We start from the raw sequence: 14862 nt of genomic DNA on the forward strand, positions 1-14862 counted from the left end.
GCCGCGGCCCGACGGCTTGTTCTGGGGCTGTGCTGCACGTCCTGCTTAAATCCGACACTGAAGACGTTCAAAACCTGCCACCAGCTCCACGTCGGGCTTTTTCCCCCACATCAGGTGTGAGTAGCAGGTACCGGAGAGGTTGTCTGTCTCGGTGCGCTGGAGAAATCCTGCAGCTGGGAAATGATGTAGGACTTGGAGGAGCTCTTGGGCACTTAACTGGTGTGAAACTGGGGCTCTCCACAGAGGTGCTGAATATCTGCTGATTTTGGAGTACCTATTGATGATTATTATTTTTTGGTAACATGCTACTGATCTCTAGCCAGTCTGCAACAGATGTCTTCAGGCGTCCAGATGCAGGGCTGCAGGTGAAGGCTACAGCAGGCAGAAGCAAGCTTGGGGAGCAGCGTTTGTCACACCCAGGGACACACGGGACAATACACGCATAGGAAGTGTGCTCAGGCCTGTCCCCACTGCCCGTGCCAGACCCCTCCGAGGTGGTTACAAAGCCAAACTCATCAGCTGCAGCGGGTGGGGACAGGGGGCATCCACAGACTACGTGCTCACTGTCCCCTCCCAGCTCACCTTGGGACCTCTTCCCCACATGTGCCTCTGATGTTTGTGGTGAATTCAGTACTGGGGATGATGTCTATGCACCATCTACCCTCCTACTGCCCAAAGATCTTTCTCAGGAACTTTTTGGCCCCGCCGGTAGTGCTAGCAGGATTATCAATGAATTCTGGGAAGCCAGGACTTTTAACATCTGTTTTACTTGGTCTGGGGTCACAGCTAGTGCTGATCTAGTCCTTCTGCCTTTGCCCCTCGCCTGCTGCCACTCCCTAACTGCAAGACCTGATGCAGCACACTGGACAAGCAAAGAGGCTTTTACTCCCAGCACAGGCTGGGATTCTTGGCAGACTCTCTTCTGCTTTCCAGTACTGCTTAAAACTCGCTTTGCACCTCCCAGCTCCACCAGTGTTTGCCTACTGATGCCAGACCAGCAAAGCAAGCAGCTCCATACACGCAGATCTCGGCTCCCCGGGACGATCTGCAAACACAGCTACATCAGTTACAACCTCTCCGAAGCAGGACTGTGCCTCACTCTGTAACACAGTGTGGACGTGAAGAGAGCTCTCACCAGTGTTAGTAAGATGGAAAGCAGGTAAGGAGGGTGTTAAAGGCAGCTGGATTTCAGGACAGGGCAGCAGGGAAAGCGAATCAAGTCCAGCAGCTGCCAGAGCACCCTCCTGCCTGGGAGGCTCACTGGCTCTGCCAACCGTCTCTTGAGTTTGGGCAGTTCAAAATGCTGCAAATAATGTTTCCAAAAGGTCTTAATGTGGCTAAAAAACACCTGTGGATTTTATCAGTGTTATTTCAGCTTGCAGATCACGTAGTTACTTTAGGAAACATCATCCTCCACTCAATGGCTGTGGCTGAAGCTGGAACGATCTGTGGTTTGCGGAACCCAGAAGTTCACCAAACTCAAGAGAACCTGTGTTAAGTGACTGCTCAGCAGAAAGCCAGGTCTTTGTGGCCATGAATTCAAATAACCTCTTGACCCCCTTTACATTCATGCTCCCCAAAGAGTCCCACTGGCTGCAGCACTCCTACAAATCCCAGCCCTGTGAGGTCAGGGATGCAGACGTCACGCCTCCAGCTGTCTCACTAGTGCCATCGCTACAGAAAAACACACCACCAGAGCCCCTGGGCATGCTACCGCAATTCCCCACCGCTCCAGCCCGGGCTGTGCCCTCCTGGGACCAAGCCAGCACCAAGCCGTTGAGAAATGACCTAGCAGTCACTGCCTCAACTGAGCTCTTCCCCTGCCTCCTGCTCCCTCACTTCATCAGTGAAAAAGCAAGAGGTAAATAACGTACCGGACGGCCTTCCCCATCCCTCTCCCCAGCGCAGAAGCCCAAACCCAAGAGCAGCCGTACAGCCTCTCTGCAGGAACAGAGGTGCCCGGGCTGGCTCCAGCCAGCTGCTCCCCCCAGGAAGGAGGCCAGGGCTGGGGCAGATGAGAGGGCCTGGTTCAGCTCCAAGAATCATTCTTAAAAACAAACACTGGAAGACCTAGCAGTAAAGCAAGGGGCTACTCCAGCTGGAGTTGTCAGCTAGAGACCTCCCAGCACCACTTACTCAGCGGAGGGGAAAAAGTAGCTAGCAGGGCACTAATGACTATTTTCCTTGTAATTTTAAATCTAGTTTCATTTTTTTTTTTTTTTCTTTCCACTCACTGGATTTCTAATCCTGGTAACCTTTCTCTATGGCTCCTGTGTGTGTGTGTAAGTGTGTGGCAGAGGCAGCGGGGATCAGGTGCTTAGACACATTTGGCAAAGCCAACAGAGTCGTTATCACGGTCAAAGACGGTGTAGTAGGGACCGATGAAGACATCTCCCAGGATCCAGAGCGGGCCCCCAGGGGGTGGGACGTCCAGGCCTGAAAAGCCACTCAGGCAGATGGTCTCTCCTTGTACAGAAACCTAGAGAGAGAAGCGAGAGCTTCAGTCTGAGAAGGTACTCCCTTTCCCTCAACCTCGCTATAACACCTGCCAACGCCAGCTGCACTTCAGCTTCTCCCAGCCTGCGATCCACAGCTTGCAGAAGTTAATTCCCAACACGCCGCTCCCACAGCTCCAAGTCCACCTTCACCTCCCAGAGCCCTGATGCAGCAAAGCATCAAATAAAGCCGCATGTGCCCGTAAACCTCCCAGCCCAATGGAGCTCTGAATTAGAGCTGTTGTTAAAATTCTGTGCAAGACTGTCCTTGCAAGAGGACTCTCATGGCTTCAACGCCAGCCTGGTGACCTCTGCTATGACAAGGCTGGCCTCATGGCACCAGAGTACAGCTGAAAGGGCAAAATGTATGTAGGAAGTGATGCAACAGTCTGCCTATCCTTTTTCTTCCACCCTGCTATCCCTCACAAGCATCATGCAGGGAGTCTTGCTCCTGCAGGACTTTGGTGAGGTTGCCTGGATCCCTCAGCCAGTGCCACCACCCTGTCACCCCAAACTCTCAGACTTTTTCCCAAGTGACAGCTCCATCTTTGCTTTTGCTGCTCTTGCATTTTAGATTTCATGGTTGAGGTCTGAGTGGACAAGGCCTTGGGGGAGGAGAGTAGGGCTGGCAAAAGCTGCCTGGACGCACCTTGAAGACATACTGTTCTCCGGTGAGCTGGTAGGGCTTCCCTCCGAGTGTCAGCGTGACAACCGGCAGAGATGACACCTTCTCGCAGGGGATCACGTACTGAAATGGAAACAGTGAAGGCTTTAGATGGCACAGCACCCCTGGGCACAGCACCTAACACAGCAGGGCTGGAGGCCTTCCTCTGCCACAGGAGGTGGAGATGTGGATTGATACAGCCCAGAGAGAGACAGGCACTCACGGTGTGATGAAAAGACAAAGCTGGTTTAATTAACACTGGTGAGTCTTGGGGGAGGGTGGCCAGGTCTAAGCCAGTTGCTCCCCACACTGCAGAAAAGCTCTACAAGTGCTCATGGCACTGTGATTTGGGAAGAATTTTCAGAGCAGAGCATCCTTCCTAGAGGGTCCTTGTAATCCCTATTCCTCCAGTTTCAGGGAGGAAAGATGACCTTGCGAGATTAGTTAAAAACTTGGCAGGGAAGGGCTGTCATTTTCATTAAACATATTTGTATTAAAGTGCCTCTGGACTCACATTAGCATGGATCCTTGGCCTCAGCTGCAACTCACACCTCTTCTACTCCACCTCCCAGAGACAGGTGGCAGAGGTGACCCAAAGCCTCCCGAAGGTTCACAGGATTGAGCTCTCCATGGAGAACATGAGCAGGGAGTTGAATGCTACCCAGGGTCAAAAGCAGGGGGGTCCCTGATATGCTGGGGTCTTTTCTGGGAGCACAGGCTGGGAATGGAGAGCAGAGGGAGCAGAAGCATCTGGGTGAAAAGCAGGGTGTTGGTGTGGATGCCGCAATAGCCCTGGGCTCCCACTTTCTCTGTCCGGCCTCACCTGGCCTTTGATGAGCGGCTTAGCACCGATGGCTGTCTGCAGCTCCTTCACCTCCTTGGTGGGGCCAGTGATAAGGGAGGTTCCTGTGTCCACGATGGCCTCGCAGCCCCCTTTGCACAGGGTCAGCCCGTTGGCAATGTCCACCCTGGGGAGAGATGCCCAGACAGACCACCCTTTAGAGGCCTTCCTGCAAAGGCTGCAGGGAGCAGCAGGCAGCGTTGACTGCTGTCTGCTAAATACCACGACTAACGGGCTCGTGAGCAAGCTATGGGTGAGGCATTAAGGTCTTGCATGACCTATGCCACTGCAAAACCAAAGGGTTAAAGTGGTGGAGTGACAGCTGAGGGGGTCACGGGCTAGGGAAGAGTTCATGTACATTGAAGACACAAGACAGGAGCTGCTTGGCTTCCTTATCCGCACTGCATTTCACAACGGCGCAGCTAACGCCTTCCACCCAAGGGTCTGCCACGCTTTGCCAATGCGGCAGGGCTGGGGGAAGATGAGAACTAAAACCCTGCACTGGGGAGGGATGCGATTCCCAGGAAAAGGACACACTCTGATCACAGGCCGCTTTTAAGTTCCCATCACGTGGGAGAGCTCAGAATAGACTGCGGGGCTGGCGGCCGGCAGCTCAGCCTGCTCTCCTCCCCTCTGCCTCCAACAATGCGCGCTGATTGCCACACCGTGCCCTTCAGTCAAGGGCTGGCTTCCTGGGGCCTTATCCTGCTCCTCTGGAGCTGTGTGCCAGCCAGCATACAACTCAAAGCCGGGGTTTAATCTGCGGGGCTCGCCCTGCCTGCAAGCAGGGCACACCAGCTTTCTTCACTGCTTCGCAGGGGCGCAGCAGGCGTTTTCAGGGCTCAAACCATAAACAAGAGGAAAGGATTCTGCAGAATATGTCCTGCTGGTTTCTGCCTCTCCTCCCCTTCTAGCAACAAACGACCCAGCCTCAGGGTGGGCTTTTAACCTGCTTTTTTTTTTTTTTTGAGTGGGTGGGCTGCAGGGTGTACGGATAAGTCTCAGCTGCCTGCACACACATCCCCACGCATGTTGTTGAGCGGAGGGGTTACTTACGCATCCATGTGGACCTGCCAGTAGGCCTTGCGCGTGACGTTGACCCAGCTGAAGTCGCCGCTGTAATACTTGGGGTCAGTCCCGCCCAGGAGCAGCTCGCCACCCGGCTGAGCGGTGGGGTCTCTGAAAAATAACCCAAATCCGTGAACATCAGAGACAGGATGAGAACAACCCCCTCCACGTGCCCCCAAAACACAGGCTGGGGTGCACAGAGGTGAGGCATGGCATTAGTAGCATTGGAGACAGCCAACTTAGGTTGTGCTATAATATGTCAATATAAGGACAGATACTGTGAAATAGGCTGGGGAAATGGGAGTATTTTGACCCAGCTGAAGCATCCCACAGCTTTTCAGCTGGTGCTTCCACACAGACACCTGGAGAAACTTGCTGCAGAGAAGGGGGACAGCAAAGGGGAACCGAGTACTGGCGCAGGGACCGCCTGAATAAATCTGGCTGTAACAGGCGCCCGCGCGGGTCTGGACGTGGCTGACGCAGCGTTGGTTATCTGCACCTGGCCCCGTGCTAGCCAGCGGCCTCAGGTTCCTCAAGGTTACTGTCAGATAAAAGCTCGTTGCCGAGCAGATGGGAAGAAATATGGTGATGGGGGAGGGCTGGTGCTTGAGCAGCCAGCAGCAGCCTTCTCTGCCCTCCTCACTCCTGGCATGCCACGTTTTGGGCTGAGGTAGTCCAGAGTCCCCCCTGCGGTGCCAGGAGGATGATGGGGTGTCCTGGATGGAGCAGCAGCGGGTGGGAAGGTGCTGGGAGCTGTGCAGGAGGATTTTCTGGGGGATGAGGGAGTGTTTGCTTCATCATTAGTGATGACTCGGGGGGGGCATGCTTGTCTGGGAGGTGACATGGTGGTGACCACATGGCTCATGGATTTTGGCCACAGACTGGGGCTGTGTTTACCCCCCTAACGAGTGCTGCACTACCAACATGCAATCTCATGAGTAAAACCCTGTTTAGTTTTTGTTTCTCAATCCCCTGGAAACTTCCTCTGTCTCTTCATCAGTTAAGAAACACAGCAGCAGATCTATGCAGCTTTTTATCAGCAAAATGGCTGCACTTCTACTTCACAACAGTAAACAGAAGAGATTTTGTCCTGACTGCTCCAGCAAGGAGACCTCCCCAGTGGTGCTGGCCAGAACATAAACTGACACACAACAGGAGGTGCTATGGGGAGGCAGAGAGAAATGCCCAGCTGGGCTTGCCCTCACACTGAGACGTGTGTCACTAAACCCAACACTACCTGTTCAGGTAGAAGGAGAAGATGTTTTTCTCAATCAGCTTCTGTTGCATGATGTTATCAAAGAAAGGGGTGACCTTGTCCACCGAGATCCTCGGGAATGCCATGCCCAAGATGCCGTCGAACTTGGCAGCAATGAATGTGATGCCTGGCTGCTTCACAGCCTCCCCGAAGATCTGGTTCTTGATTTTCAAGTCACCAAGCTGAGGGGAGACAGGGAGGGAAGGGAGAAGCAGATTGTAAAGAAAACCGACTCGGGGGACCGGGGTAGAAACAGGATCTCACTGAACACAGGCTGTAGCGTGTCCCTCAGTGCGCTGCCACCCTCCTGCCTGCTTTCACACTTGCATTCAGCCAGCTGCAGAAACCAGATATCCTGGTGCCACTCTCCTTGGGGAGGAGACAGGCCATGGTAGCTGCACAGTGGCACCTCCTGAGCCCCAGCAGAGCCCAGTGCACCCCTATGGGCAAGACCACCCCCCTTTGCTCTTTTCCCACCTCACTGAGCACTTTCAGCCTTTTGATGGGGCCTGGCACTGGCCATGCCATTTTGCAGCTCCTCTTTGCACAAAGGGCCTTATATCACTTTGTCCTTCCTATATCCCTTCCCCTATCTCCTACTTCATCCTTCCTCTCAGTCTGAGCAGCTCTTGTGCTGCATCTTTAATCATCTTCCCCACCCTGGATATCTTCTAAGTCATCTCTGTGTCCTACCTCCTCGGGTGCTGCACCCATCCCCGGCTGGGAGCACAAAACCCTCTCATCTCTAACAATGACCCCTGTGATCTCCCCTAGATAAGAAACACCCCCAAGACAGAGCTGCACTCCCAGAAGAGCCACCAGCCTGCAGAGACTTCCTGTGGGAGGGGGGGAAGACCCAGCCAGGCAAGCGAGGTTGAGCCTGAAGCACGAAAATAGCAAGCAGAGTACTGTGAATGCAAAGGTCACCTCTCTTGCCAGCCACGAGAAGGACTGGCGTTCCCCACTGGAAAACTGAAACGCTCCGCAAGGGCAGATCCCCAGAAAGAAGAAGATAGCAGGAAACAGAATAGCTCTGCCGATGGGGAGCAGGACATGTCTGCTGGCTCCTGGCTCCAGCAGTTCAGGAGGTTTCTGAGCTTCTGGCTGACCACGGGTAATTTTAGTAGCTGTGCTAGGACGATTTCTGCCTCTCAGCCTCCAGCTAGCATCCCTGTAGTGAACTGGGCTGGACTGAAAAGCTGGCCTCTCCTACCTGACGCAGATAACGATCCCTGTAAATTACTAATGCCCCCCCAGGCTTAGACTGTGCAAGGCTGGGAGTGGTGGTGCTGGCTTTAATGGTATCAGAAGCTTGTGCTAGGAAAGGGCTATCGAGCCTTGCAAAAGCTAAAAGCCACAGGGCAGGATGTGGGGTGAAACAGCTCGCAGCAACACATCCGCTCACCAGCACATGGTGGGTGCCCAAGCTGTATGGCACAGGTTTACAAAAGCCATTGCTCCACCACTCAGCACCGCTGGTCCTGCAGGAACCTGCAGTTCAGTAAAACTTACGCTTAAAAAGTAAAATGCAGGGGGCTGATAAAACTGAGTGCCAGGTTTGTTTCAATATTGCCCTGGGTGTGTATCCCAAGAGGGAGGCAGTTACCTGCCTGCTGGTAGGGTCTCAGCAGACCCTGCCTGTGCTTGGTCCTCAGCAGAACTCAAACCCAAGAGCATCTTTAGCAGAGCGCTGGTGCAAGGTGACAGATCCTTCATCTCTGTCCCTTGGCTGGCCCTCGCCTGGACATGGAGTGACCCAAACCAGTGGATGGATATGTGGTGGCTGTCCTCCAGTACTCTGCAGAGAGGTGTCAGCACCACACAGCACCTGGCCTTCTCGTTAGCAGCCTCAGCCAAGCAGGTGAGCACCGGATGGCAAAGGCAGTCAAGAGGTGAGGGCCTTCAGGGCATGGTTTGGCACCAGGGCTCCGGGGTGCCCTCTGTGGAAGCACAGGGGAGAGGCAAGGAGGGGCATCTGCACTGCAGCTCTGGGAGAGAGTTCGCACCCCACGGCCCGTGATGCTTCCTGTGCTGTCCTTGAAGCACATCCCAAGGTTGGGCTGTGATAAAGGGAGATGCTCAAGCAGTAGAGGGCTGGCTGAACCCGGTGCTCTTTGGAGTGTGAGCAGCACTGCTGAGTGCAGTGCTACAGGGCATCTTTCCTCCACAGAAGGAGCCAAGATGTGTGACATGAGCTCATCACCCTCTCCAAAAACATTTCAGGGCCTAGGGACCCTGCACCACCTGCCAACCAGCAGCTTTTGGTCAGATGTCAGTACTACCACAGGCTGCTGTGGTTGCTTCCATCAGGCTGAGAGGATGACCCTGCCTGTGTTTCCAGATTACACCCAGCTGGGAGCTTGCTGGCGGGATGCTGTCCATCAAAGGAAGCATCTTGGTGTCCAAGCTGAAGGTCCCTGACCGTCCAAGTCACCCCTGCTCCTGTGCACTGCAAACGTGACACTGCTCAGGAGGCTTCTCTTGCTTCTGCCCAGGCAGAAAGCAAATTCTACAAACCATGCTGGCTGCCAAGAGCCATCCCCAGCTCCTGAACAAGTTCAGGCACAAAATCCTTCCTCTGAGCCTCCGGGAAGTGGAGAGCTAATTAACAAGCAGGCATTACGGTGATAATTACAAACCAAAAAAAAAACCCATCAGAAAACGCTGCAATTTTCCTTCTGACTCACTTCAGCCCGGCATTAAAGCGGAAAATGCCTAAACCAGCCCACACTTTCACAGGACAATAAAGTTCGGTTTGCCTCACTGCCCTGCTCCAGCACTGGGACAAACGCAGATGCCTCCACATGCTCCATCTGCAAAACCCCACGTAAGAATCCATGAATGCTACGTGCAGGGTGCCTTCGTTTGGTGAGAGCTGCAGGAAAGCACTGACGGGCGGCTTTTTTTGTGGTGGGGCGTTTCTAAAGCTAACCCAGGAATGCAGGAAATAAGCGTCACGAAATGAAACTGCAACGGTCCCGAAGCTCGGTGGGCTGCAAGAAGCAGGGAACAAAACTAGAGGTGCAAAGCTGCTGGTGTCCCCAAGGCTCTCCCCACACCCTTCTCTACACTGATTTGTAGGGTTCACTGAGCCCATCAAAATCCCTCTCCCCCGAAAAGGATCCTGTACCCAGCCTGAGCTGTTGGCATCTTTGGATGCAGCGCAGGTGCAGCAGCTGGTTTTTCTTGGCTAGCCTGAAATCTTCCTGCTATAAGGACAGGCTCAAGAGTGCTCCTCAGATGAGCCACCCACTTCAGCCTCCTCTTGGATATTTTTCTTTTGATCCCAATTAAATTGGTAAGCCAATACTTTTCAGCTGAACCTAACACAGAAAACCCCAAATCCCTAGATATATGTGCTTATTCAAAACTTTTGGTTTGTCTCCCTCCTGCAGAGCAAACATATGCTGTTATCCCTGCCAGGAGACCAAGTAATCAGGGAGCACGTGCGTCGCTGACGTTCAGCAGCTGGCAAACTCTGATGAGCATCTGAACCTGGGAGGCTGCCGGGAAAGGCGCCCGCCCTTAGCAGGACAGAAAGCACCACCTTTGCTCGCTGAAAAGGAAATGATGGGAAGCAACCACCAGCAACCCGGCTACCCCAAGCTGGGCCCTGAACACTGCTGGGGAACCCCCCCAAAGTGTTTGCAAACCTAAGCACCATCCTCCACACCAGACCAGGATGGGGCTGCAAAGAGCCTGTTTCTGACCAGCGTTTGGGCCACTGTCTGTGTGGACATCCGTGACCATGTGGATGTTGGCCAGGAACAAGTAGGGCACCACCAGCAGCCTGCAGAGTGGTGCTGATGTGCGCCTGAGCCCGGAAATTTCTGGGGTCAGGAGGAAGAGGGTTGGAGGGATGGCCAGAGACCGTGTTTTCAGGGCATCACGTGTGCAGTCCACACTCCTAGCTTGCTGACCCACTGATTAATACCTTCCCCCTTCTCCGTCTGCCTTGGTCATCGTCACCACCCCGTTTCAAAGCGCCTGGAAACACGGTGCTGAAGCATGCTCAGTACGAGTAGGAGACTCAAGAAGGGAGACTCATTGAAAGCAAAAGGCTTGGAGCACTCTGCTGAAAGCAGGCTGGGGCAGCTCGGGGCAAGGGCTGTTGTTACTCACCGTGACCGTGTCCTGGCTGAGGTACCCAGAGAGGCTCCCTGTCCCATAGTGAATGGCGAACTCTGTGCCGTTCTCCACGTAGGTGCTGGATTTGGAGGCATCGTACTTATGATGCAGCACTGCAGACAGGGAATGGGACACAGGGGAGATACATCAGTGCTCCTTGATACCTACAGCTCCCAAATACCTAACCCCACACTGCCAGGATCATCCGGACAGACACTAAATGACCTGAAGGTGGGGCTGAACCCAGCATTTGCCAAGCCTGGACTGCTTAACAAAGCATTTCCAGTGTCTGGGGAATTAGGTGGGCAGATCCAATTTGGCTATTAAATTGGATTTGGCCACCAGGTATTAAAAGCCTAAAGGCTACGTGGCTAGTGTGTCAGAGTGTGTTAGAGACAGCAGAGCGAAATGTCCCCCCCTTGCCATGGAGAACCAGGGTGGCTTTAAATATAGCCTGCTCTGGGCATGAGCATTTTCATTTATGGATTTATCTACTTCTTTTACTAAGAGTAGCTGGAATTTTTTTTATACAGTCTTTTTTTTTTTTCCCCTCAAAGAGAGCGCTCAAAATATTCTTTTATTTGCAGAGGAGAAGGACCAGTCCTTACTGCTTTTCCCCTTTGAAGGGCTGGGAACTGTAAGATATCCCTGGGCAGATTCCTCCTCCACAGATTCCTCCCAAGTCACGAGTTGGGCAGCAGTGCGTTGTGAGCTGCCTGGCTCCCTAGCTACTTGCCGAGCCAGACAGCAGCTGAGGACAGACCAGCCGAGCCCTACGGAAACCAGCACAGGGACTTCCCCGCCTGGGCTGCCTGGATCCCAGTCTGGGAGGAGGTTAGGCTCGTTACATACTCATAAAATGAGCCCTTTGGTCCCAGCAACTCCCGCGCCTCTGCCTTGAGAAATCAGCTCCCTGCTAGAGATCAAGGATGCCCCCCAGGGCAGACCAGGTCTGGGCCTCATCAGACCACTGTCACGGAAACCAGCACAGGGACTTCCCCGCCTGGGCTGCCTGGATCCCAGTCTGGGAGGAGGTTAGGCTCGTTACATACTCATAAAATGAGCCCTTTGGTCCCAGCAACTCCCGCGCCTCTGCCTTGAGAAATCAGCTCCCTGCTAGAGATCAAGGATGCCCCCCAGGGCAGACCAGGTCTGGGCCTCATCAGACCACTGTCCTAAATCTCTTTTCACTTAGGCAAAAAGAAGGTCCGTCTCCTCTCTGGGCACTACAGGGCTGTACAAGAAGTCCAAATTTCCTCCCTACCCACAACAAGCACTGAGGGCCACCTTCCAGGGTTGCGTTTGTTGGCTCCACAGGTTTCTCTGCTCTGCTTAAGCAGCACAGCTGGTGGATTTTAAATGGCAGTTTGCCAGAGCCAGGTTTGACACCTTCAGCTGTGGAGGTTTATTGCGTAGGAACGCCACCGAGCTAAAACACTTGTAGTCCCTAAGACGTTCTCATCTCATTGTGCCTACCTGGCTCTCGTTAATTATAAATCCATAAACTTGCACGCACATGCTCTGCGCGGCAATAAAACAGAAACTAGGACAGTTTGTATCAGATCTGGCAAGAAGCTGATTTTTTTTTTTCTCTCATCAGCCTTGCGCAATGGGGCCACAGCAGCGTGGGTCTATAATTTGGGGAGAAACATCACAACCTGTGATGCTGCTCCCCTGCTGCAGGGCCAAGGCTGTTGGGGAGGTTTGAAGCTGTGCGTGGGTGACACAGAGGGGAAAAAGCAGGAAGGGAGTAATGAAGGCTGGATGTGGGAGGATGGGATCCTATTTCCAGCTCTGATCCTAAAGAGCCCATCAGACTCCGGTGAGCCCTTTCACGCTGCTGCCTCAGTTTCTCCTTTTGCAATGCCAGCATCTACATTTTTCAGGGAAGAAGCTGCTGAGCCACATCTGGCACTGGTGGTACTTACAGCAGGCGATATCCAGGAGGTGACAATGCACGGATGGCACCCAGAGGTTGGAGGAACCAGTGTCAAAGACCACGGTGAACTTCTGGGGGGGGGTCCCGATACCAATCTCGCCATAATACTGAGCCTGCAAAGGTCAAGAAGGGAGCTGTGAGCAGAGGTGGCTGGCTATAAACAAGGATTAAAGTCCAAAAAAATCTCTTAGGATTGAGAAAGGGGACTGGCTTCTCTAGGTTTTGCCACTAATGGCTCCCAGCCCTTGTCCTCTGGAAGGGAGTTTCCCCTTTGGTGTCCACACCTCATTACAGCAGGTGGGAAAAGGATAAATCAGGGAGTAGAAGCAGGCAGTTGTGGGGGAGGACTTTCGGGGCAGGGAGACAGGGCAGAAGAGAAGGGGGAAGGTTTGCAGGCTGGCCTGTGGCTTACTATAGGGAAGGGAAGAAAAGATGGGAGGATGCCAGGCAAAACACCTGTGTTACTGAAAAGCCGAAACTGGCTGGGATGCTGCTTTGCTGGCCGGGGAACAGTGGTTTGCAGTGAGCAATAGCTCTGCTCACTGCAGGTGTGGGTACACCCACTGGGGCTTTTGGGATGGGCTGGCGAGCCCTGGGTTGGAGAGGAATAAACAAACGCGAAGTCATGGGTGTTAGAAGACTTTGGAAGAGATGGAGAAAGGCTTCAGCAGCACTGCCAGAGAGAGATTTAAGGGCTGCAGGATGAGAGTTTGGGAGAAGTCCCTGTAACACAGGTATCCGATGGATACTCTGCTGGGACTGGAAGAAACCTGGGTGGGCAAGATGTTTGCAGGGCACCCCTCTAACTGGAAGGGAGAGGATGAATGGGGAATGCTTGGCAGCTTCTGGATGGATCCATTTTTCCCTAGCCCTCCCAAAGAGGCAAAGAGCAGTGTTGTGCCTAGTGAGCAGCTGGATCAGGGCCCTGCAGAGAAGGCTGCTCAAGGGAAGTCAGCCTATGGCCTTTCCAAACCCCCACCATGTACTTAATTAAGAAGGGAAAAAAAGAAAAGAAAACAGGATTATCCAAGCTGTTCATCTCCTATGCACTTAGTTTGCAGGGGTTGCTCGGTGAGTAATTAATAATCCATTGCAATTAGCCATACTGGGGAGGCAGCCCTTGCTTCCAATGATTCTGTAATTATTACTGGGTTTTGAAAAATAAAACCCTGGTATAGGGTTCCCACAAATCCCATAGATAGACCCACGAGGGGTCCCAGGGGCTGGTGGGAACCATATGGGGCAGACTAGGGGAGGCTGTGCTTTTCTTCCCAACAGCTCCTCTGGCAGCAAGAGCATTTTTGGCCAGGCTAGGAGGGACCCAGCATCCCTTATCTCCCACCGCAGGTTGGGCTGCTCCCCCTGTGACAAGGGAGCAGGGTCCTTCCCTGAGCGGCAGCTCGAGCCACAGGCACAAGAGTTAACACTGTGGCACAACCACCAGCGCCCTGGCTTTCACCACTGCTGATTAAAACACGGGTGGCCCTTCCCAGCACAGCCCCAGCAAGACAGTGCTGGGGTGACAAAAGCCCCTAGGGAAGGTGAGCAGGGGTAATATCCAGAATTAATGCCCAAAAATCTGTCACCACCTTTATTCTGCTGGCCAGCACTTGCATCGCCCCCTCCCCAAGAGCCGTGAGGGTACCTGGTTGGGGACCCAGACATAGAAAACCCCACATATGTCCAGCAGCTGGGCAAGGGCAAACCTCACATCCTTTATCTGGCTTCTCCTTTTATCACTGCTTCCACCATTTGTGCCCTAAGCAGCTGAGAACAGGGTAGCTTTTCCCAAGGCTGGGCAGAAGATAAAGGATAGCAAGAGAAAGTGTCCTGCATCCCAGTCCCATAGCAAGCTGGTGCCTAGCCCGAGCCCTCTCCTCCTGCCCTGTGCTTGCTCTTTTATTCTCCAGTGCCCCAAGGAGTGGAGCATGATTTTTATGTCTCTGTCCTTCAGAAAGCACAGTCCAAAAGGGCCAGAAGATGCCAGGAAGAGCTGCAAGCAATCAGGCCCCTATTTATGATCATTAATTAGTGACAAAGGGAAAAGGAAATAGGTCACAGAAACTGCAAAGCTACTGCTTGGGTGGCTGTGGGTTGTTTATTATTATTATAATAAAAATTACTAGCATTTTTAGTTTTGCAATGATGGGGAGCAACTTTCGGCAACCACCCACCAAGCCCTGGGAGTGCACGAATCCCTCTTACGGATCATCTCCTCTCCCTCCTTCACCTTCCTGGCTGTGGGGGGACAGTGAGGGTGGTATGTCCCACCCCCCGCCCCGGGATGGGTACCCCCAGAAGGCACAGCTAGCACTGTGCTGGGGTCTGCCGCTGCGGAGGAGGGGTTACTCACATCCATGTAGTTCTTCAGGATCTCCGGAGTGGGCTCAGCCAGATTGGTTAAGCCCAACTTAAACTTGAGAAGCTGGGTGAGGGCGTTCATGTCGGGGATCTCGCTGCCCACCTCATTCA

At 53.4% G+C, this 14862-nt stretch overlaps 1 protein-coding gene across 1 annotated transcript; it reads right to left on the reverse strand.

Annotated features, from left to right (window-relative positions):
• Positions 1 to 2226: 2226 nt before the first annotated feature.
• Positions 2227 to 14856, reverse strand: CTSD (cathepsin D). Its single transcript, XM_010153263.1, has 8 exons — positions 14744 to 14856; positions 12380 to 12503; positions 10446 to 10564; positions 6306 to 6505; positions 5057 to 5179; positions 3983 to 4127; positions 3145 to 3243; positions 2227 to 2479 (listed from the first exon to the last, which is right to left on the reverse strand). The coding sequence occupies exons 1-8, from the start codon at positions 14831 to 14833 to the stop codon at positions 2318 to 2320; spliced, it is 1062 nt and encodes a 353-aa protein (XP_010151565.1). The 5' UTR covers positions 14834 to 14856; the 3' UTR covers positions 2227 to 2317.
• Positions 14857 to 14862: the final 6 nt, after the last annotated feature.

This window comes from Eurypyga helias, unplaced genomic scaffold, assembly GCF_000690775.1.
Source record: "Eurypyga helias isolate BGI_N326 unplaced genomic scaffold, ASM69077v1 scaffold31206, whole genome shotgun sequence".
In the NCBI taxonomy this organism is placed as follows: Eukaryota; Metazoa; Chordata; class Aves; order Eurypygiformes; family Eurypygidae; genus Eurypyga; species Eurypyga helias.